The sequence below is a fragment of the Dermacentor variabilis genome, chromosome 3 (genome assembly GCF_050947875.1).
Source record: "Dermacentor variabilis isolate Ectoservices chromosome 3, ASM5094787v1, whole genome shotgun sequence".
Taxonomy (NCBI): Eukaryota; Metazoa; Arthropoda; class Arachnida; order Ixodida; family Ixodidae; genus Dermacentor; species Dermacentor variabilis.
Genome location: NC_134570.1, coordinates 109,451,150 through 109,474,786, shown reverse-complemented (window position 1 = coordinate 109,474,786; position 23,637 = coordinate 109,451,150). Strand labels below are relative to the sequence as shown.

The window sequence follows — 23,637 nt, the reverse complement described above, 5'->3', positions numbered from 1 at the left end:
TCTCTCTTATCCAGATGTCATTAAATATCTCCAAAAGAGCCATTCTTCCTACAGGACCTAGGTTCTTTAACATCATATACGTGACACCATCTGGGCCTGCGGTTGTCTTTGTACGGCATGACGAAAGAGCACATTTCAATTCATTTAGACTAAACTCACAGTCAAGTTGAGGATGTTGTGACATAAAGCACGCACGAACTTTCTGTTCTGCTAGTGTTATCGAACTTATAAATTGTAGGCAAGTGAACGGAATGCCTGGTCTGGATATAAGTTGACAGAATTCGTCAGCAACAGATGTTTCCGGAGTGCTTCGAGCTACGGCAAGGGCTCGGAAGGGATGGCTCTGGGTAACTGGACCACTGAAAGATCGGACAACTGACCATATTCTGGGAACTGGAGTAAAGGGAGACAACGACGCGCAGTACTCTCGCCACCTTCTCGTACCTAATTTTTGTAAGCGTCTGCGCGAAGTCCCTCCGAGTGGCCGCTGCTTCTTCGGTGAGATAATATTTTGTTTTCTTCGAAGAATCAGTGCCGTGTTGAGACTTCACTGTTGTCCAGGGAGAACAGACATCCCGTGGGATTCCTGTGTGCCAAAGATCACGCACAATATCGCGTGGTTTGACTGCGCTCCGCAGCGCATCTACGCCTACCACGGCGGTAGGCAGCAAAGAACACAGGCGCGAGCCATATGTCCGACAGCGCGTTTCTAGGCGCATGAGTGCCGCAGAATCGGCGCCGCATTCGGAAGTGTCGCAACAAGCACCCAATGTCATCAAGCCGGCGACGCTAGTTTTCAACGCCGCCGTGCCTTCCAGCGCACCTTCAGTGAATATGGCTGAGATCAGCGAAAGTGAAGCCAAGAAACCACGGGTTGACGACGACAAAACATCTACCTATGATCTAAGTGAAGATGAAGATATCGACTGCGATGAGACGCCGTTCTCCTTGGTAACGTATAAAAAGAAGCGGCCTGAGGGAATTCCAGTTGTTTTTCGACCATATCACAGGAAGGACGCAACTTCTGGCAAGTCAATCCAAACCGCGCTGCGTCGGAAGTTGTCTCTGCAGCAAAAGAAAAAGTGCAGTCTTTCCGCGTGAATAGAGATGGAAGTTTCTCTGTGAACGTTACTTCAGTCTCATCTGCAAGACATCTACTGTCGATGAGCGAAGTTGCTGGTTTGGAAGTCAAGCCATTCATTCCGGCGTCTTATACCATTGGATTGGATTGGAGAAACGTTATTTATGCCTGCAGTTGGGCGCTCGCGCGCCCCGACGAGGGCCTACGTCATCCTCGAAGGTGCCGTTACTCGGCGCGGGTCTCCGCTCGCCGTTGCCGGCTCGCTGGGTCCGTGCCTTTCGAGCGCCTCGAGGACCTGCTGGACGGTCCAGAGCTGATCGTCGCGGTCGTAGCTCTTCGCGGCTGCCTCGAGCCGCGGTGGGAGTGTTCTTGAGTTAGCGTCTTCTGGATATCTAATGCAGTCCCACAAGATGTGCATGTAGTCTGCGGTCTCCCTCCGGCAGACTCTGCACATATCTGTCGGATATGTCTCGGGGTACATGCGATTCAACAGTTTCGGGCTCGGTAGCGATCCGGTCTGGAGCTGTCTCAGTACTACCGCCTCCGCTCGACTCAATCTCGGGTGCGGGGGTGGAAGAGTCCTGCGAGCCAAGCGGTAGGCCTTCGTGATTTCATTGTAATCCGTCATGCGGTCCTTGGTTGCGAACCACGTCGGACGGTCTGTCGCCGGGGCGCGGTTGGTTAGCGCTCGCGCCGCGGCGTGTGCCGTCTCGTTATGGTTCTCATTGCGTTCCGACGCGTCGCCCGCGTGCGCCGGGAACCACTTGAGTCGTACTTTTCGTTCGTCTAGTTTTACCGCTCGCAGTACGCGCTCAGCCTCCCTGCAGATTTGCCCTTTGGCGAAGTTTCGCACCGCCTGTCTTGAGGCACTCAGCACCGTGTGGCAGTCTGCGTCGGCGATGGCCAGGGCGATGGCTACCTCCTCCGCTTGCTCCGCTTCGGTGCTTCTCACGCTCGCTGCCGTCCTCGTGGCGCCGGTTGACGCCGCTATGACGACCGCTGCGAAGGCGTTCCGTTGGTATTCGGCCGCGTCCACGTACCGCGCGTGTTCGTCGTTGGCATGCTGATCGATGAGAGCCTTGGCCCTCGCCGCTCTTCTTCCCTTGTTGAACTCGGGATTCATGTTCTTCGGTATGGGGTCGATTCTGGTCTGGCGTCGGACCTCTTCGGGGACGGGGAGCTTCATCTCCACCTCGTTCGAGCGTCTTATTCCCAGGTCGTCCAGTATCTTCCTCCCGGCTTTGGTCATGGACAGCCGCTCCAGTTGAGAGGTCCGTTGCGCTTCGGCTATTTCTTCGAGCGTATTGTGTAGCCCGAGTTGTAACAAGCGGGTCGTGCTTGTGGACTCGAACAGGCCCAGCGCTGTCTTGTACGCTCTTCTGATGAGCACGTTGATTTTGTTTCGTTCGTGTTGCAGCCATCTGTGGTAGGCTGCAACGTACGCGACGTGGCCGATGATGAAAGATTGGACGAGCCTAATTAGGCTCTCCACTCTCATGCCAGCCTTTCGGGAAGTGATTCGTTTGAGGAGTCGAATCGCGTTGGCAGTTTTTGCCTTGAGACGGGTGATGGTTTCGCCGTTCCTTCCGTGCTTTTCGATGACCATGCCTAGGATCCTAATTTTGCCGACCTCGGGGATTACGTTGCCGGATTTGGTCACGATTCTGATTTTTTCGTTTTCGCGTTGTCTAGTCTTGCCTCTGCTGTATTTGGTAGGTGGGAGTATGAGAAGCTCCGATTTGCTCGGCGAACATCTCAGTCCGGTGCCTTCCAGCTGGTCTTCTATTGCGTCGACGGCGGCTTGCAGCGCGCCCTCGATGTGGGCGTCGCTGCCACCGGTCACCCATATCGCGATATCGTCCGCGTAGATGGTGTGCCTGACGTCTTCGATGCACCCGAGCTTTTCGGCCACTCCGATCATTACCAGGTTGAACAGCATTGGCGAAATGACCGATCCCTGTGGTGTTCCGGTGCTCCCGAGCTTCTTCTCTTGCGTCTGTAGGTCGCCTGCTCGTAGCTCGACGGTCCTGTCCGTGAGGAAGTCCTTGATGTAGTTGTAGGATCTTTCCCCCATGTTGAGCTTGGAGACTTGGGACAGAATCGCCGAGTGTTTCACCTTATCGAAGGCGCTCTGCAGGTCGAGCCCTAGGATGGCTTTGTTGTCGCGGGCGCTGCCGCCATCATCGATGATTTGGTGTTTGAGCTGCAGCATCGCGTCCTGCGTGCTGAGATGCTGTCTGAAGCCGATCAAAGTGGCCGGGTACAGCCCTTCTCGTTCCAGGTAGTCTTGCCACCTGTTGAGCAGGACGTGCTCCAGCACCTTGCCCACGCAGGACGTGAGCGAGATGGGCCGGAGGTTATCCGTGTCCGGCGGCTTCCCCGGCTTGGGGATCAGGATGGTCTTGGCTGTCTTCCACAGCTTTGGCAGCGCTCCCGCTCTCCAGCACTTGTTGTAGTATTTTGCGAGCTTTTCAATCGAGCCGTCATCGAGGTTCTTGAGCGCCTTGTTCGTGACGAGGTCCGGGCCGGCTGCCGACCGGCTGTTGAGGTCGTGCAGGGCCGCGCGTACTTCCTCGACGTCGATGTCACGATCGAGGTTCGCGTTAGGCAGGCCGCTGTACGGCGCGTGTTGTTCGGTAGGTGTAGTCGGCAGGTATTTGTCGTTAATGCGCCTGGTGACTTCGTCGACGCCGTGTGTTTAGACCGCCCGATGTATGAGCTTGGCGAGTCTGTCCCTTTGGTGCGACTTGGTCTTCGTTTCGTCGAGCAGGTGCCGCAGTAGGTTCCACGTCTTCCCGCTATGCATCTGCCCGTCTGCCGCGTTGCAGATCTCGTTCCACTGTTGCATGCAGAGAGCGCGGCAGTGATCCTCGATCGCTCGGTTCAGCTCCGCCACCTTCTTTCTCAGTCTGCGGTTAAGCCGTTGTTTCTTCCAGCGATTTAGTATCGACTGTTTGGCCTCGATGAGATGCGCAAGCCGGCTGTCTACTTTGTCGATCTCCGCGCCCGTTTCAATCTCTTTGGTCGCGTCGCGTACGCTCTTGGTGATTTCGGCCGTCCACGAGTCGATGTCTTCGATCTCGTCGTCACCGTCGCTCTTCTGGCTTCTGGCGTCTCGAAAGGCATCCCAGTCTATCCATCTGTGTGTTTTGACGCTGGTGTCGTTGTGTTCCGGTATGCCGATTTCCACGATGGTGTGGTCGCTGCCTAGGACGATCCCCGTGTATCTCCAGGTGATCGCGCCCCGGATGTCGTTCTTGACGAACGTGAGGTCCGGAGTGGTGTCCCGGGACACGGAGTTACCAATTCTCGTCGGATGTGTCGGGTCCGTGATGAGGGTGAAGTCGAGTTCCGTGGCGTCTTGGTACAGGTCGCGGCCCTTTGCTGTGTACTTGTTGTAGCCCCAGGCAGGGTTCATCGCGTTGAAGTCTCCGCACGCGATCAGGGTGTTACGGCCCGCTGCGGTGCTGGCTCTGTGCAGTAATGTCTTGAATCTCTGTTTTCTCTGAGATGGCTTGCTGTAGACGTTGAGCAGAAATATGCTTCCTTTTCTCTTCTTGCCAGGGATGATTTGAGTCAGTGTGTGCTCGATCTTGAGATTGCTTTGCAGCTCATGTTCGACGAACGTGAGTCCCTTCCTGACCAGGGTGCACAGGCCTCTGCCGTCGGGCGGTCCCTTGTGCACTCTGTAGCCGGGGAGGGACGGTGCGTCGGTTAGTGTCTCTTGTAGTAGTATAACGTCTGGCTTGCGCGCGGCATGTACGATCTGCTGTTGGATGACTGCCTTCTTCCTTCCGAAGCCGCGACAGTTCCACTGCCACGCGGTTACACCTGCTGCTGCTGGTGTTGCGCTGGCGGCCATGATTGCGTTGCCGTGTACGGGGCTCCCTGGTTGGGTGGATGATGCGCGAAGAGGGGCGCAAACGTCGGGTGGCCTACCATCGGCTGTAGGGTCCTTTCGATGTAGGCGAATCTGTTCGTGTTATCGGCTTGGTAGGTCTCCATTGTTTGTTTCAGTGCTGTCACTGCTGCGATGTTTGTCGTGATTAGCTGTTCGAGTTTGCTGAATGTTGCTTCGAATTTCGCTTCGAGGCTGTCGATGCGATCGTTTTCTGTTTGCGTGTGCGTGGCCTCGATGGCTCGCTTCTTCGGTGCCGGTTCCTCTATGGCTTTCTCCTGGACGTTCGTTGTCGTTTCCTCGGTCTTGCTTGTGCTTGGCGTGGGTCTCTGTAGGGGCTCGTTGTTGCATAGCAGCAACTGACGAATCTCGGCGATCTCTTTCGTGAGGTTGTTGATGGTCGCTCGCAACGCCGCGTTTTCGTGTCTTAGGAGCTCATTTGCCTCCCGGACCTTATTAATATCTTCTTTCTTCGTGGTTACGGTGATTTTCTGCACGTTCCTTATGTTGTTTCCTTTCGCTGCGTCGACCCAGCTCACTCGCTCACGTGACGGTGACGTTTTCCTGCTGAGGCTTCTCTTGCAACAACTGCTGTCTCTGGATTTGGGCGCGCGGTTTTCCGATGGGGTCCTTGACTTTCGCGCAGCTGGCGGCTTGTCCAGTGGCGGGAAATCGCTCTCTGACAGCAGCTGGCGTTCGGCCTGTCGGCGCTCCCATTGTCGCTTGCGCACTACGTAGGGGATCTTGTATTTCGCCTTGCACGTTCGGTCTCCGGTCGGGTGTTCGCCTCCGCACAACTGACATTTTGGGGTACAGCGATGGTCTTCTGTAGGGTTCGCGAGTCCGCAGGCCAGGCACGTCTTGATTGTGGGGGTCGGGCAAACGTCCTTGCGGTGTCCCACTCGGCTGCACTGCTGGCAGACGTCGATCTGTTTCTTGTAGAGGCGGCACGGAATCAGGGTGACTCCGTATCGGACAAAGTTCGGTAACTTAGGCCCCTGGAACACCACAATCGCAGTGGTCGTGCTTCCAATCCTTTTTGAGGCCACTGCTAGCGGGTTCCTCTCGTTGACGATCTTTCTATCTAGCTCTTCGGCGCTCGCGTCGACGGGGATGCCTCTGATGACGCCCTTCACGGTGTCGTGAGGTGCCGTGCGATATGCGCTGACCTCGTATGGTTTGCCTTGAATGGATATTTCCTGGATTTTAGCGTACCTTGCCGCGTTGTCTTCGTTCGGTGTACTTACGACCATGATGTTCTGTTGTGTGTTGGGGCAGATGGTGTCCGCGGCGCTTTCCTCGCTCGTGATCTTGGCCGCAGCGAGTATGGCCGCAGCGACGGTGGTGGTGCCGGTCTTGACGATGTCCAGTCCCCCTCTGGGTCTGACAACTATCTTGGTTTCTTCTAGTGGCATGGCTGGCATGCGTGCTGCCTTGATGGCCGAGGCTCTGACGTTCTTGTAGAATTTTGACCTCGTGCTTGTTTGACACCCGCCGGGTCCGTCGGGCCTGCCGCTGGCTGGGGTCCGCTGGCGCAGCCTCGACATGCGTTCCCCCGCGAGCGTCCATCCGGCGTCGCTGTGGTATTCCTCGGGTGATATCTCTGTTCCCTGAACTTGAACGCACATGTGATTGTCCACGATCATTGTTGTTTCAGAGGGCGCCTCCATCTCGGAGCTGACGAGTGGCAGCCGCCGAGGTGTACGGCAGGCCGCTGTCGGTGCGACGGTGTTGTTGGGCCGAGTGTCCGCGGAACACGCCTAAGCCTAGTAATCCTCCGCACGGCGGCAGTAGAAGCAGTCACGAAATGTGGCAAAGCACCTCTGGGGTCAGCTGGTATCGGTCGATGCCGCTCGCCTTCACGGACACATTGGTGCAAGCAAAACTTTGGTACGAGGTAATTAGCACTGCGTAATTGGCTAGCAATCACGGAGCCGATCTCTGACTAGGGATACTAGGACTAGGGATACTAGGACTAGGGATACGCCATGTGCCAATTAAGTATACGGAAGAACAACGGGTTGACTTCCTGAAGGATTTTGGAGTGCCATCTGCCCGTCGTCAGGCGCGCTACAATCGCCAAGAAGACGGAGCGGTAGAATCACGCCCTCTGAGAACCGTCATCCTTCATTTCAGAGAAGCCAAACCAATGCCGCAACGAGTGCATTTAGGTTTCACGAGCCACCCCGTAGAAGAATATCATGGCCCTGCTCTAAGATGCTACAACTGCCCGAGATTTGGACATCTATCGAAGAACTGCCGCAGCGTCGCTGCAAGATATGCTCAGAAGACCACAACCATTCAGAGTGCAAGTCTGTGTGTCAGCCAAAGTGTGCCAACTGTGGCGGAAACCATACAGCTTCCTACTCCGGGTGCCCTCAGAGCAGAGCTGCCTCAAGGTTACGCAGACATGAGTTAAAATATGGAAGGCTGCCTTCTCGTAATGCGCCTCCACCCAACCTTGATGCTGTAAGATGTGCGCCTCCAACTCCTAACAAAGAAAAAGAGCAAGGGGTCCATATGAGCTATTCTGCAGCTCTAAAGCACTCAGGTCGACAACGTTCTGACAGCGAGCGGCATGATCCACCTTCAGAGAATGCTATACTCACCTTGCCCAGGCTTCGAGTGAAATTCGCCGACCTTCTCAGCGACGCCCTCAGCCATTGACACAGCAGCCTCATTTAACATCTGAGCGACTACCTCAGCATTCGCCTCAACCACACCAGTCATCCCAGCGACCATCTCAGTCAATTCTTTAGCGACCTGCTTCGAGCGTGCATGGAGCTTCAGCGTCGTTTGGTGATTACGCGTCTTTACCCGTAGCCCAGATGATCCTGCCTATGCTATTCACAGCTCTGCGTGCAATTCTAAGTGCCATTCCACAAGCAAACAACCTACCAGAGGTAAAAGCACTGCTTTCTATGGAATCGTTGGTGCTTCCACAACCACCAACAGCTCCACGGCAGGCTTACAATGAATAATCGTTACAACAATGTTTTCGTATTTCAATGGGATGCTAATAGCCTTCGAAATAAGTCAGCTGATTTTCGCAAACTACTAGCTCAACATAACTTTCCTGTTTTATGTATACAGGAGGCAGGCGTAAGAGATGAATTTCGTCTTTCAAACTATGTTATATATAAATCATCGCGAATTGCTGGAAGTAGCAGAGCGATGTTATGTGTGAGAAAGGACCTGCCGTCCTATTTGATACAGTCGAGCGATTTAAATATACCGGAGTTCGTAGCATGCAAGATATCGTTTAGAAATACAAGCGTCACAGTGATCAGTCTTTATCTACAATGTTCTAGCAAAATATCAGTAGACAGCTTGGTGAATGTGTTTGGTATCGCAAACTCACATGTGCTGGTTTGTGGGGACTTCAACACACATAACGTCATCTGGGGCAGTGAATATAATGATTCCCGTGGAAGCATTATAGAGTCTGCCGCAGAAAAAAGTAATCTGATTATGTTAAATGACAGCTCTCCAACGTTCTTGCGGGGTTTCGTTACTCAAGCTGTATAGACGTCACGCTCTGCTCACAAGACCTTCTTCATGGCGTTGAATGGTCAACGGACATAGAAACGCACGGTAGTGATCATTTTCCGATCCTGGTAAAACATCGCCTCATACGGAGTGAGGGGACCTGGCGCTATTCAAAATATACTAATTGGCAAAGTTTTCGTCACCACTTAAGTAACTCATTGGGCGAAAATCCGAGCTTTCAAAGTTTTGCAAATATCTTGTGTGAGTCTTACGAGATCTGCACAAAGCAAGTCATTGTTCCAAATGAATACGCTGCAGTCGACGGGGAATATGAATGTCTAAAAGCAATTAGAAGACGCGCAGAACGCGCTTACCGCCGCAGTGGAAAGCTGGATGACTACGCGACAGCGCTAAGGAGCTCGTGTCGCAGAAAAGCCGGTGTCGTCGGCGTCGGTGTCGGCGGCGTTGGCCGTGAGCGATAAATCCCAGCAGGCACTTCATGAATAAAAAACAACTTGCAAGCTGGGCTGGGTGGGAATCGAACCAGGGTCTCCGGAGTGTGAGACGGAGACGTTGCCACTGAGCCACGAGTTTTGTTTTCTTTTTTCCTGCCTCTCACTTTATTTATTTAAAAAATTGGTATAGAGTAGGTAGGCAGCACTTCTTTTTTCTTCGCTCCAGACTTGGTTACTGCACCATTATACCGAGCGCCTCCATGCATGCAGCGCCAGTCTCGCGCTTCAGTATCCGGCGCGGCAGTGAGCGCATAAGCCGCCGTCACATTATCCACTATGTCCCCGTGGAACTGAGTTTTGCAATGTGGTCACTAATCAAGCACAGGAAATTGACTCGGGAATAACTGAAATAAATGGTAGCCTGTTACAGGACCGCGAGGAGGTAAGGCTACGGCGTCATCGCTAGCACGGAACCCAGCCGAGGCGTACGTCGTTTCCCGGATGCTGCCGTTAACCGGAAACGCTTCCCCAGACATCCTGGGCTGCGACCCCGCGCCTGATATGCCTTTCCCAAGTGGCGGGACTGCTGCATTCTGAGATGATGACATTGAAGCTCAGGTCCTTGCCATCTGTGAACTGCTGCACAGTCTCGGCTATGAATAGAAAGCCTCCGCCGCTCGTTACTGAAATGTCGGCAATCCCATGGACGCTGACCGGTTTGCTCTCCCACGTGAGACGGCAGTGCTGGGCGACGAACTCGAGGCGGTAAACAAAGTTCAGTGTCTCGACGCTAGGACCTATCAGCAGTACCACGGCGTTGAAGTACGTCTCGTCTTCGTCTTCGGGGGACCGGCGCTTCATGAGCATCAAGAGGTTCGATGCTTCAAAGCGGTACAAAAGCGCCTCTAGTGAACGCGGTGTTGCCTTAGAAACGAGCTGTTTCTAAGGCTCAGGCGTGCGTCGCTTGCTCAGGCGCACATTTCGTTGTCGCGCCGAACGCTGCGTTGCTCGACGCTCACCGCGTCCGATGCAGGGCGCGTAGTTGCTGCGCCGTAGCCCATTGTCTTACACCCCTTGGCGGGTCGATGGGAACGCTGTCGCGTTCCACTCTTGAAGGCGAAGCTTAAGCGTCCTCCAATTTTTTGTTATCTGATGGTATGCGCGACTCGAAATGCTTAGTACTTCCTTAAAGCCACGCGGGCACCAGGCAATAAATACACTGGAACCTTAATTCCATGAGTCACGTATAAAAAACCCATGTGCTTAACCAAAGCCACCTAGAAAACACGCAGATCAGATTTCTGACAATCGCCGACGGTGCTCTCCGCTATCGTTGTGCTTCAGTGTTACCTGTTTTGCTGGGCACAAGTACGTCCAATAAAGAGTTCAATTTATAACTCACAGTTTCGACATTGTCGTTCTTTGCTGTCGCTACCACGTGACAATATAATCATAATACAAAAACATACTTAGGCTTTGGTTGACAACTGTCAGATTTTCTCGCCCCATCCTACCCTTCAGTGCAATCTTACCAATTGAGCCAGAACGCCGCACAGGAGCGCGTCTCGACGGTACAGCGCGGTCGAAAGGGAACACCAGCTGCCGCAGTATGGCGTGAGGCGTTGGGTGAGGGTAAATCAAGGGGCTTTAGGTGAGGGGAGAGAGCATCGCCGCGATGCCACGTCATCCTCGGTGTCGCACTCGCAAGCCTGTTATGCGCGCGTTCCTTGTCCACGCAAACTCTCGCCTGCGTTCCGATTGCGCCTCGGTAAGGCCTAATGTACACGCGCAAAGCGTTTCAACATGCTCGCTTGGCCGCGTGGTGTTCATACCTCGAAGGACGCTCAGAAGCACTCATTTGGACATTGGACCACACCAAAATCTCAAGTTGGCCCACACTCAAATTTCAAGTTGGCGCACACCCATATTTCAAGCTGCCCGCACCTAAATTTCAAGTTGACCCAACCCCAGATTTCAAGTTTACCCACGCCCAAATTTCAGTTGGCCCACCCTTACTATAAGCTTCCCCATGTATTTACTGAGCAGCCCTAGTACCTCTATGGGTCGTCATCATCATCATCATCATCACCATCAGCCTATTTTATGTCCACTGCTGGACGAAGGCCTCCCCCTGCGATCTCCAATTACCCTTGTCCTGCGCCAACCGATTCCAACTAGCGCCCGCTAATTTCCTAATTTAATTGCCCCACCTAGACTTCTGACATCGTCGACTGCGCTTTCCTTCTCTTGGCACCCATTCTGTGACCCTAATGGTCCACCGGTTATCTAATTTACGCATTACGTGGCCTGCCCAGCTCCATTTCTTTCTTTTAATGTCAATTAGAATGTCGGCTATCCCTGTTTGCTGCCTGATCCGAATCGCTCCCTTCCTGTCTCTTAACGTTGCACCTACATTCTTCGTTCTATCGCTCTTCGTGCGACCTTGTGTTTGGCGCATGATAGCCTGAGTTGCTTATGCGCCATTAAACCCAACAGAACACAACACGCTCTTCGTGCGGTCCTTAACTAGTTTTCGCGCTTCGTTGTCAGTCTCCAAGTTTCTTCACCATATGTCAGCACCGGTAAAATGCACTGATTCTACACCTTCCTTTTCAATGATAATAGTAAGCTTCAAATCAGGAGATGAAAATGTCTGCCGTATGCGATCCAACCCATTTTTATTCTCCAACCCATTATGAGTTCCCTTCTCATGATCAGGGTTCCCTGTGAATAATTAACCTAGGTGAACGTACTCCTTCACAGATTCTAGAGGCTGACTGGCGACCCTGAACTCTTGTTCCCTTGGCCAGCTATTCATCATTATCTTTGTCTTCTGCATATTAATCTTCAACACCACTCTGACACTCTCTGTGTTAAGGTCCTCAATCATTTGTTGTAACTCGTATGCAGTATTGCTAAATAGAGCAATCACATCGGCAAACCGAAGGTTGCTGAGATATTCGCCGTCGATCCTCACTCCTAAGCCTTCACAGTTTATAGCTTGAACACTTCTTCCAAGCACGCAGTGAATAGCACTGCAGAGATTGTGTTTCCTTGACTGACTAGTTTTTATAGGTATCTTCCTAGTTTTCTTGTGTAGAATTAAAGCATATAGCAGTAGAACCTCTGTAGATATTTTCCAAGGTATTTACGTAAGCGTTCAGCACTCCTTGATTACCTAATGCCACTATGACTGTTGGTATCTCTATTGAATCAAATGCCTATTCGTAATCTATGAAAGCCGTATAGAGAGGCTGATTGTACTCTGCGGATTTCTCGATTACCTGATTAATGACATGGATGTGATTCATTGTAGAGAATCCCTTCCTAAAGCCAGCCTGTTCGCTTGCTTGGCTAAAGTCTAGTGTTGCCCTTATTCTATTGCAAATTATCTTGGTGAATATTTTGTACGATACTGGGAGTGAGCTAACGGGCCTAGAACTTTTCAATTCTTTAACATCTCTGTTTTTTTGGATTACTATAATGTTGCCATTCTTGTTCTCTGGGACCTCGTAGTCGCGAGACAGTTCGTATGAAAGGTCGCCAGATTTACAAGCACGATGTCTCCTCCATCTTTGATTAAATTGACTATTATTCCATCTTCTCCTGCCGCTTTTCTCCGTTTCATGTCTTGCAATGCCTTTCTGACCTCATCACTAGTTACAGAAGGAGCTTCTGTGACCTCTTCATTACTACTTGGAATGGAGGTATCGTGGCTGCTCATGGTACTGTACATATGAGTATAGTATACATCCGCTGCTTTTACTATACCTTTGTAATTGCTGATGATATTACCCTGCTTATCTTTCAGTGCATACATCTTATTTTGTCCTATACCAAGTTTCTTTCTCACTGATTTCAGGCCCCGTCGACTTTTTACGGCTTCTTCAGTCTTTATCACGTTATAATTCCCATTATTCCTTATTTTCGCCTTGTTGATCAGTTTTGACAGTTCCGCGAATTATATCAGATCTCTTGAGTTGACACTTTCATTCTTTATCGTTTCTTTATTAGGTCGTTTGTTACTTGGGGGAGCTTGCCTACTTGTTGCCTTGGTGCCTTGCCTCCCACTTCATTTGCTGCCTCTGAAGCCAGCCTAGTTACGATTTCATTTATTACCTCAATCTCAACTTCACCTCTCTGTTCAAAGGTTCCATATTTGTTTGCAAGTACCAGCCTGAATTTGTCTGCTTTTACCCTTACTGCCACTAGGTGGACCTGTTTCTTCTTGGCCACTTTTACTCTTTCTCTCACCAAATTGAAGTGAATGCTAGCCCTCACTAACCTATGATCCCTACACTTTACCCTACCTATCACTTCCACATCCTGCACGTTACTGGGATTGGCAGAAAGTTTGAGATCAATTTCATTTCTTGTTTAACCATTCGGGCTTTTACGGGTCCACTTTCTGTTGCTACGCTTCGTGAAAAAGGTGTCCATTATTCGCAACTTACTCCTTTCTGTGCATTCTACCGGCATCTCTCCTCTAGCGTTCCTATAATCGACGCCATAGTTGCCAATTGCTTGTGCACCGGCCTGCTTTTTCCCCACTTTTGCATTGAAGTTGCCCATTACTGCAGTATACTGAGTTAACACTTTGCTCATCGCTAATTCAACATCTTCAATAAACTGATCCTACTCCATCGATATTCTCAATTTATCTTAATTTTTGCTTTAAATTCTTTCTTATCGCTTAAGAGCTTCCAATCATCCGCATTTACACTATCATAACAATTAAATGTGCTTGCAAATTACGCATTTTTATACAGATACAAAGCATTACTGTTTTCTTGTGACAGGGCTGGGGAGCTCGCCAAGGAATGCTTAGCATTGAAAACAAATGAAAATGCGAGAAGTGATTGAAGCGCTTTTAAACGGACGCAGCGGAAGAGGACACGGAAGAGGAAAATTTTTTCAGTGGTATTAGTAAATTACTCTTCGACTATACAGCAAAAAAATCCTCTCCTATACCGTGAAAGCGGAGACCCGTTAAGGCAGAAAAGGCACAAAAAGGGAAAAACAGGCGGCGACACCACCTCGATGTGCCCTTACCAGATCACGATGACGTCATGGATTTCTACGGCATCAGGTCCGGCCTAGGTAATTTGTTATCCGTAAAGATAGACTACATTGTGTTCGCAAAAAGCCAACGACCGAGTTTAGCGAGCTTGGAGAATTTTCGCTGAGCCACGACAGTCCACGGAAAGAAAATACGTTGAAATTCATGACGTCACAATGATGTACGCACCGGCGCTTGAGTTCCGCGGCGAAAAAAAATATAGAATTAGAGGTTTCTTCTTCATCTTCAATTTTAACAAAATCAACCTAGTACTGCGAAATTTACGAAAAAGAGAGTTTTCAAATAATCTTCCAGCAGTGTAAGCTGAGTTAATGCTTATTTTCAGTGTCTCTTTAAGCAAAACTGGTCACCGCGGCTTGTGGTTATAGTTGTAGCTACCTAAACAGCGTCAATGTGCAGAAGAAGGTTTTTCAAACTGACGCCGAGCCGGCACGGGACGGAGGCGATAGCCACGGCTGCTATACCCTATGCCGTGTTTGGACATCGCCTCGTCGGGAATGTTTCTTCGCCACGCTGCCGTTCCTCTGGCATTGTGTTGTGCGGCAATGAGAAATTGTGCGCTATCCCCAAAGTAGCCTCAGCCGTTCTCGACCACGGGCGGGGACGGCCGACCTGGCAGGCAGTCGGGTCATTCCCCGCGGTTGTGTGCCGTTGTCATGACAGCGAGCCCAGGACTCGCGGATGTTTAGTTCACCGTAAGCGCTCGACATAGTCCTCCCTCCCTCCCTCTTTTTCGTTTCCCCAGCGACTGCACCTGAGTTTCCCACTGGCTCTGCATACTTCTGTCTTGTCTTTCTTTTTTTTTTTTCCTTTTCCGCAGGTCGTCTTCCCGCGGTTCCTTCTTTTCAATGGCTCGTCAGGTCCGCGAGGTTTCTTTATTTTTGCCCGGGGTCCCCCTCGCTTCGATGAGCGCGCAGTAACGACAAAAGCTTCGTTGCGATTGGCTTTGTTACGACTAATGGTCGAGGCATGTGTGCTCCTGAATCTAGCTTCACTGGAGCCGACTTCAAGAAAGAAGCGAGGAAAACGAATGTGAAAGCAGCTTGCAGGCCGCCTGTACACTGGCGGAGACGGCAAGTTTGAGGTAATCCTTGCGTAATAAAACGTGTGAGAAATGCAAGTTTCATTGCAATGCAATTTACGGTCCTTTAGTTTTTCACATGCAAAAAAAAAAAAAAATATGGGAGCAAGGTAGGCGGACAGTGAGGATACTCTCCTGACATCCGTTCTCGATTCGGTCCAAGATGATTCGATCATTCTAAGTTGAGCAAGAAAGGCCGCCCCAATATATGGCAGTACTTGCAAAGTTCTGCCACGGAAGCAATTAAAATAGGGCCGTATACTATTCAGTGCTGCGCACGCATAAAGCGAATGAAGGCATGACCGCATTTGTTGGTTTCATTGTGATTCAGCTCACTTGAAAAGCGCTTTCGGTAACTAATCTAACGCTCTAATCTTTTCCTAATACTCTGTTTAAGCCCCCTTATATTCCCTCTAAATTCCTAGCAATTTCTAACGACGTGTCTAAAGGGCAATATGCCAGACTTGTGACGGTTAACATCAGCTAGTCTTGAGGACCGACCTACTTTTTGGAGCGGCAGGACCATCCACTTACAGGGCACAGTAGTTAAAGCGGCACGGCATGCAAGGGCAACTGAAAAGCCGTAGCTGGAGCTTCATTCCTCTACCGAGCTGTGAAGAACTGGGGCATCGTTCCCCACCATATCAATGCCATCACTTGCCCGACGACGTTTTTGTACTCTGTAACTGCTTATCTTTGTCTATGAAGTAATGTGGTGCTGACTGAGTTACTTCAGACCCAATCCTTATGCCCTCTTTCCGGGGGTCCTTAAGTTAATAAAATAAAATGAAAGGAGCGATTGATAAAATAAAAGAAGCATGCGCAGATTGTCGCGAATATGGGACAGCATTGCCAATGTGGATATTGCCGGCTCGCAAGCATCGGCGCAGCACCTTCAGCTAGACTGTGCTTCAATGTTTTTTTTTGTTGTTTTTTTCTCGCAACAAAGATCCGCGTCTGTTGTCTGCAAGCCCCCGGTTACTGAACAACAACAACAAAAAAAAAAGACCTCGCCATGCAGCAAACCAGCTGCTGTCTCCGTCCGCTCTTCTTAAACTGTGCCTCTAACGGCCAGTATTTTGCGTGTATTCGTCGGCTTCTTTCACGCTCGGAAAAAACAATTTTGTGTAGCACGTATTGAGCAACAGAAATCTGCATTAGGAGATTTCCATTTTTCTCTGCAATTTTCTCGTTGACACTTCTAATCTAATTATAATAATTGAGGTTGATTAATTATTAAGACTGATTATATAATTAGGCGGGCTGCAAAAAATAATCTGAGTATATCCAATCAGCAGCATACAACATTACCTTGGTTTGGTCCAGCTACGTGGCATTTGCATATTTTTAATGTTTGGCTCGTATTACGTGATACACCCTGCACGTGAGAGTCCAGTCACCATGACCTCCGAGATAATGCGCGCTCAACTTACGCCGGCTTGGCAGCGGATCTTGGAAGTCATGATTCTTTCTTTCTTAGAGCACACCATGGAGACCATGTCGATCCGCAACCAATTGATTCAACGGCCGTGGTTCGGCGATATGGAAGCAGTGCGCGAGTACTGAGTGCTTAACTGGAACGATTGGCTTCTGCTTCTTGTGAACAAATTGGGCGAGCAGGGTGTTCAGACTTCCGCCTCTTTCCTCTAGGGGGCGGGGATGAACAAACATTTTCTTGAAAACGTCCAGTTTTTGTCGTACCGGTTTTAACCGACTATAGCCCGAGAACAACTGCTATTAAATCAGCTTTCTGATTATTTTTGTATGTTATAAAAATCCTCGTCCCGACGTGATATATATTACGAAGTATTAAATTTCATCCTTAAACTTAGCCCTTCAAACGAGTTACGGCAGAACTACTTCCGAAAGAATTTGCAGTAAAGATTTCTTTTCTTTGCTTCTCGCTTCTCCTATGTGGAAGCAAAGTCTTGTCATTTCCCCCTCTCTACGGACTCCGCTCATTTTCGCCGTGCCATCGCGCGAACGCTTTCTCCGTCTTCGATCCCGACTCCGGTCCGGAATTCCTTCGCCCCACTCTCAATCAGCCGGGATCACAATTGAAAGTGCGATCGCAGCGGTCCGTGTTAGCGATGCCTTGTGTGCGGCGAGCGGGTTCCTTTTGTGCGTCGCCGTGTCCCAACCCGAGCGGCAACCTTTTCAGGCGCCTCAAAAAAAAACTCCGGCACTCGTCGCCGCCACCGCGGCCCATTGAAAAGCGATGTCCCCAAAGCTTATAGATCGGCTTCTCCCGCGTTTTCAAAATTCAGCACGGAGCTTATATGAAGAGACTTGGTGCGGAAAAATGGAGCAGCAGAATCAGAATCCGGGCCAAGCTTGCAGCGTGGACAACGAGAATATCAAAAGAAAGAAAGAAAGCAGTGCCAATACACAAACGCGACAACGAGGAGGAGAAAACGAGGTGACGACGGCGTCCTTGCTGTTTTCCGATTCCTTTAAACTTCCTCTTGCACCCTCCCCTCCCCCTCTCCCCGTAAAACGGCTATTTCAAAACAGGGACTGCACCGGTATCTGGGCCGGACAACAGATGGTGCGCTAGCCCCGGGGCGAGTGGGTGTGTTGTCCAGAGCGGGCGCGGTATGGCGAAGATATTTTTGGAGCTGCTGGCGTCCGGCGCGTGGGCGTGCTCGCAGGGAAACGGGCGGCCAGGCAGGCGCGGACTGTGGGAATTCGCGCCGAAGCTTGTGTTTGTCCGGCTGTGTCTAAGGGTGGAGCTCTGCTTGCGAGCTCCGGTGTGAATGTATAAGTAAAATGCAGACAGCCGTAAAGATTCCGATGCAGAATGGAGGGTATAAGAAGAACCGGCTGAAGGAAGGAAGAGACGCGAAGTGCTTGAAACCATGTCGCGGAAATTTCTGCAAGCGATTCGTCTTTGATGTAATAAAAACACCTGTGGGCAGACGGTTCGATACCGGCGTTGCCTAGAAAAAATATATTCTTTGTTTCGCGTGAGGGAGATCCTTATACTGTAGCATCTAGCCAGGGTGTTCGGCATGGAAATCAGTGTGTTTATCCACGGAATGGTGCGTTAGTGCGGAAGGAGCAACTGCTATTATCGGTTATATTTTCTTTTAACGCTGTTGCAGAATGGTCCAGAGCGCCTTGCTTTTGTTGCTCCACTTTCCTGTTCCGTTCTTGGCAGGTTTAGAACTTCCTCTCGTGTGAATATTAATAAAATTTACATTTCCACCTGTGTTGTCTTCATGTCAGTAATTTTTGTTCTTCTCCTTCAAGAGTTAGTATCCTTTAGGTTCAGTAAACATCAAACGTGATAAGACTGAAGTTCCCCGTATATTTAGGTCGTTTGCGTTGAGGGTGCCGACCGTTGCACTAGGCACTCAATCATCATCATCATCATCATCATAATCATCATCATCATCATCATCATCATCATCATCACGTTCTTCTTCTTCTTCTTCTTCACGTTCTTCTTCTTCTTCTTCTTCTTCTTCTTCTTCTTTGGCACTCAGTCTGCGGTCACATCATCGTCTGCAGTTCCACAAAGTTGGAGGTAGTGAAAGATACGCGTATGTGAAGCTTCGGCGCACTTGAAATTCAATGATTTCTCGTTAGAACACAACTTCGTACAAGTATTTCTATGCCCACTACACAGAGCATGCTTCGAATCACGCTGTTCGTATAAGGTATTTCTTGTTCCCCTCCCTGCTTCTCCTCTTGGCTCTCCAGGTACGGCATCAAAAGTTCTCCTACGCCTTTTGCGAGGTACAATATGTCGAACGGCCGCGGGCAGAGATATGGTTCTGTATGAAGAACGGAAAGGTTGGCACTATCTTCTGCAGCCCTTGATGGAGCGCCGCTCAGCGCCAGCTGCGGAAACTCGCATGATGCGATCATCACACTCGCGTATAAGTGTTGCGAACTGACCCTCTCTCTCTTATGTTTAAGATGCGCCCGTACTGTTGAACACTAGGACATAAGTTCACCTGCTAGCGGATGGGGCGGCGCTTCAATAGGGACGCTGTGAAAGAAAGAAAAGAATTATTGCGTTGTTTCGGAACCCTCCGCATAATCGGCTCTCATACCCCAGTTTGCTAATCTGCGACCTCAATGTAGTCACGTAATAGTGACGGTGAAGAACACAGCCACAAACAGTGAATTACGAAACACTGTTTATTGGGTGAACCTGCGCCCACAAAAGCAAGTTAAACTGAATGCACAACAATAACGGCGAACATAGCCGGCGATCGTCGAAATCTGATCTGCGGGTCAGGCGCGCCGGCTTTTATACATGAGTCACCGAATGTTCCAGTATAATAGCCCACGTTTATCACAGAAATTGCTATACAATTCGGGTCGCGCACACAGTAAGATTACGCAAGGTTCGGTGACAACAGACAGCGGATACAACCGTCGATAACATTAGAGAAGGTTGCGATACATGCAGGCGCGTCCTGCGCTGAGCGATAACGTTCAACATTTGTGAGCCGGTGGAACACGCTCATCCGAAAATCGCGCGTGTCAGTATCATTCACTAGATCGTTCAGTCACCAATAACTTAGTCGCGTGATTTATTGATCACGAATGAATAGGGGGTTATGTTGTAGTTCTAACGTTTTCACAAAGAGGTTCTAGGTTTAGCTGCACTCCTTGCTCATATGTAGGGCAAAGAAAGGGGGAAAAATGGTTGCAAATAAGAGTAGCTTTGCAAATAATATACAGCGTACACCGCGACGCTGTTTCGACAGGTGTCTAACACTTGCAGATGCACGTTAAAAGTACAGTTATGAGAGGTGAGGCGGAGAGTTCTAATTTTCCCGCGTTAAGAGCGGGGGGGGGGGGGGGGGCGGAGGTAGGTGTGATTGTGGCATAGGGGCTGGGGCCCTTCAAGCTTTCCAACCTCCTCTTCCCCTCTGTCTCTCTCACTGCATATATATATATATATATATATATATATATATATATATATATATATATATATATATATATATAATGTGTGTGTGTGGTCACAGTGCTGAATCAAGCATAACTCAAATCAAAATTTATCTTTACAGTCCTGGAACATTCGTCGTGATATTGCCTCGCTATCATCACTACAAAAAAATGATTCACTCTGATTCATTCCTACCATGCTTCCAAGAGGTCTTCACATTGTGAAGCTCGCTAAAAAATTTCAGTTATGCCCGCATACATGGTTTGGCACAGGCATTAACTTCTCAGCCTTGCTCCTTGCTATCCGCAGCTGGAACAGCCTCCTAGATAATATTGCTTTACCAACGACTCATGACATCTTCCGTAATAACCTAGCCAAACATTTTTCTGCTCACAACTTATAGTTTCTTCTTTTCCTTTTTTTTCTTTTCCTCTTTTTTCTTTGACAAACTGCGCGCATATATACTTGCTTGTAATGCCCGTGACGCGTCATTTTGACCTTTTCCCGTTTATGTAACTGAGTTGCTGTATTTTTTTTACAGCGAAGCTGTATATGGCTAGGGTTCCGTACATTTTTTGTTCTCCATGAACAAAAACTATCATCATCAATGGCTCATACGTAAGCATTCCTGCTCCCGTAAGCAAGCAATAAATACAATGGCTCATACCCCCGTAAGGCAGAGGCGACAAGCACTTAATTATTTCATAAGCAATTATTTCTAATCACGCATACAACATACAGGACAGCATGTCGAAAACTGCCATCATCAATGGCCCATAACCCAGTGAGCAATGGCTCATACCACCGAGAGCAATGTGTCATACCCACGAGAGCAATAGCTATCATACCCCTGTAAACAATAAAAAAGTGAAATAACTCATAGTCGCGTAAGGTTCAAGGCTACTCACTTTGCGTGAATTAGCTGCGATGACGCTACCCCTGTTGTCATCGTCGGCGATTTCAATGTGGATGTGTCGGTACCGAAAAGGGAGCGGTTTGCGTGTTCCGTGTTGCAGACATATCCCTTGCGATGCCACACCGATCCGGCCCAACTGACCACCCAGTGGCGTACGTGCATCGATTTGACATTATCAAAGAATGTGATTGCAGTTGCGAATGAAACAATGACCGCCGATCAAGACAATGAAGGAGTGTGCGTACCTTTCGTCAATGTGACCACCCATTAAGAGAACAAATCAGTTAGTATCTTTGTTCAAAGTTATGTGTCACCTCCGTGCCGTGTACTAAACAGCTTCGCTGGTCAACCGCCTTCACAGAGTGGAATGCTTGATGATTTTTATTATTATTTTTATGAATGCTCTGCGAACGCTTCCTTAATGCCGGTAATAGGTCACTGCCCTCTTTCAATTGCCGTGCTTGTGTTTGTTGTTGCTGTTACCTTTACTTTATGTTACGAAAGTGAGAACTGTGTAATTCTATACCCGTTGTGGTAATGCCGGTAGCGATATTCTGGCATTTTCGGGTGCTTTTTGTTCGTTAACTTAGCTTTTCGTGTGCGTGTGGTTTGTCATGTGATTTTTGCAGATTGCGTGATTATTTCGTGGTTGATGTTTTGCGGCTATGGTGTTTGGCAGCTGAGCACGAGGTCCCGAGATCGAATCCCGGCCACGGTGGCCGCATTTCGATGGGGGTGAAATGCGAAAACGCCCGCGTATTTAGATTAAGTGCACGTTAAAGAACCCAAGGTGGTCAAAAGTTCCGGAGTCCTCCACTACGGTGTGCCTCTTTGACGAAGATAGGTCCTCTTATCGAAACGTTGGCCAGCCTTTCTGAGGCACTTTATCCGTGTTTATAACACTTATACCTCATAATCAGAAAGTGGTTTTGGTACGTAAAAGCCCAAAATTTAATATTTTTTTTTATTTCAGACTGATGTTTTGTCGTGGATTCGTCTTCGAGTGCGAACTTTACCACTTGCTGCCCTCACTCAATGCCTCCTTGAAGGCCTGTGAGGTATTTTACAGTGAAGCTGCTAACCTCTAGTTGGTCGGAATTTCCCTGTCCGCGTCCGTCAGCAAAAATGTGGGCCGATCCCGGCGGATGTGCGGGGCCAGGAGCAGTGGCTCGTACCCCCGTAAGGCAGAGGCTACAAGCACTCAGCAAAGTGCAGCGAACAACGCATACAATCTTTGGAATGACGCATACAACATACGGAAGAGCATACGTTTCAATAATGAACAAGCACAAGGCAATCACCCGAGCCACACGACTGATGATAAGGCGTTCGTAATAGCAACGCGAAGCACGTAGTGCTCCCCGCATACGTTTTCCGGTGAAGATTACTGTTGCACAAGTTGCCGCGGTAACGACAGCTTGCGACGTGGGGAGTGACGTCCCTAGCCTGTCGTATATAAAAGAACCAGTTTAGCAACTGATTTTAGTGTTGTTGCAGCAACGCTATGGGCGGCGGTGTGCTGTCAAAATGGTCATTAGTATTCCCCATTGCTACCATTACTTTAAAGCAATAAGGCATTGCATACCTCCCTCAGCAGTTGTAGTGGTTGTTTTCATCAGCTTCGCTGAATATCCGCTTTCGCAGGGCCGGGACGGCGAGTCGAAGCCAACCAACAAAGACACCAAGGACAACACAGGGGAAATTGCCTGCACTTGCTAATTGAGTTGTAGAAATGATAAATTAATGGAAATGAAAGTGGATGAAACGAACTTCCCATAGGTGGGGAACGATGCCATGTCTTCGCGTTACGCGTGCGCGTACTTGAAATTGACTGATGATCCCTTCTTTGATTTTCTCCCACGATTCGTTATTTTCAAAGATGTGCGTGAGGTATAAGCGAAATGCCTCACCGGTGACGCATTCAATAATGTTGGCGACTATATTCCGTTACGACCACGATGCAGAGGATGCATGGAGCTCGAAGAGGCGAGACCAGTCTTCGACGGTCCCATCGTCCGCTAATCATGTGTACTTAGGCATGTCCAAGACTTGCGGCCCTGGTGTCATGATGCTGGTCGGTGTCAGTGGGGTAGCTGTGCACTCGGGGTTCACAGCGTGGCGTGGGGTTTCATAGGGAAAGTACGTGCAATCGCAAGCCTAGCATGGACTTGACATTTCCAGTAAAAGAAAATTCACTGTGCACTAAACGATATGTACGCCCATTCGTTCCTTCGAAACGCAACACTAAACCAGGTTTGACCTCCGCTCATGAGTCCACAATGTGTACGTCTTCGACATGCTGCAGCGCTGAGGTCGTCGTTGCAGCTCCTCACGGATTCCATCGCTCGTCTCGAATGCGCGGGCCACTTTCAAGTCACACGGCTCTTCTATGAATATTAGGCCGCGGTGCATGCTTTACACGATTGAACACGACGTCATGACACCACAGACAGACGATCTGTCTTTGGAAGGACATGGTCAAGCCACATCCGCTGCGACACCATCCAGCGATCGATCACCAGAACTTCCAAACTGCATCAACGAAAAATTCCGTACCAACAACAAAAATCGAGGAAATACCGCAGCAATCGGTTCTTTTCAGGGCACAAAGCCAACTCGCTTTCTGCCAAGACGAAATCAGAATACAATCGCCAGCACCAACGCACGTACTTCTGGAGATCACACACGTCTGAAGATCAAGCTGCTTCGTGATCCTCAGTCTTTTTTC

General features: G+C 49.6%; 2 protein-coding genes across 2 annotated transcripts in view; one reads left to right on the top strand and one right to left on the bottom strand.

The window, feature by feature from the left end:
• Positions 1–23,637, top strand: part of LOC142574085 (uncharacterized) — a 316,362-nt gene that overhangs the window by 80,675 nt on the left and 212,050 nt on the right. The gene's annotated exons all lie outside the window — the stretch shown is intronic.
• LOC142573815 (uncharacterized) lies at positions 4,907–6,799 on the bottom strand. Its single transcript, XM_075683064.1, has one exon. The coding sequence runs from the start codon at positions 6,647–6,649 to the stop codon at positions 4,907–4,909; it is 1,743 nt and encodes a 580-aa protein (XP_075539179.1). The 5' UTR covers positions 6,650–6,799.

Coding starts and splice junctions, on each gene's coding strand:
- LOC142573815 (XM_075683064.1), bottom strand. CDS start 6,649: ATGGAGGCGCCCTCTGAAACAACAATGATCGTGGACAATCACATGTGC.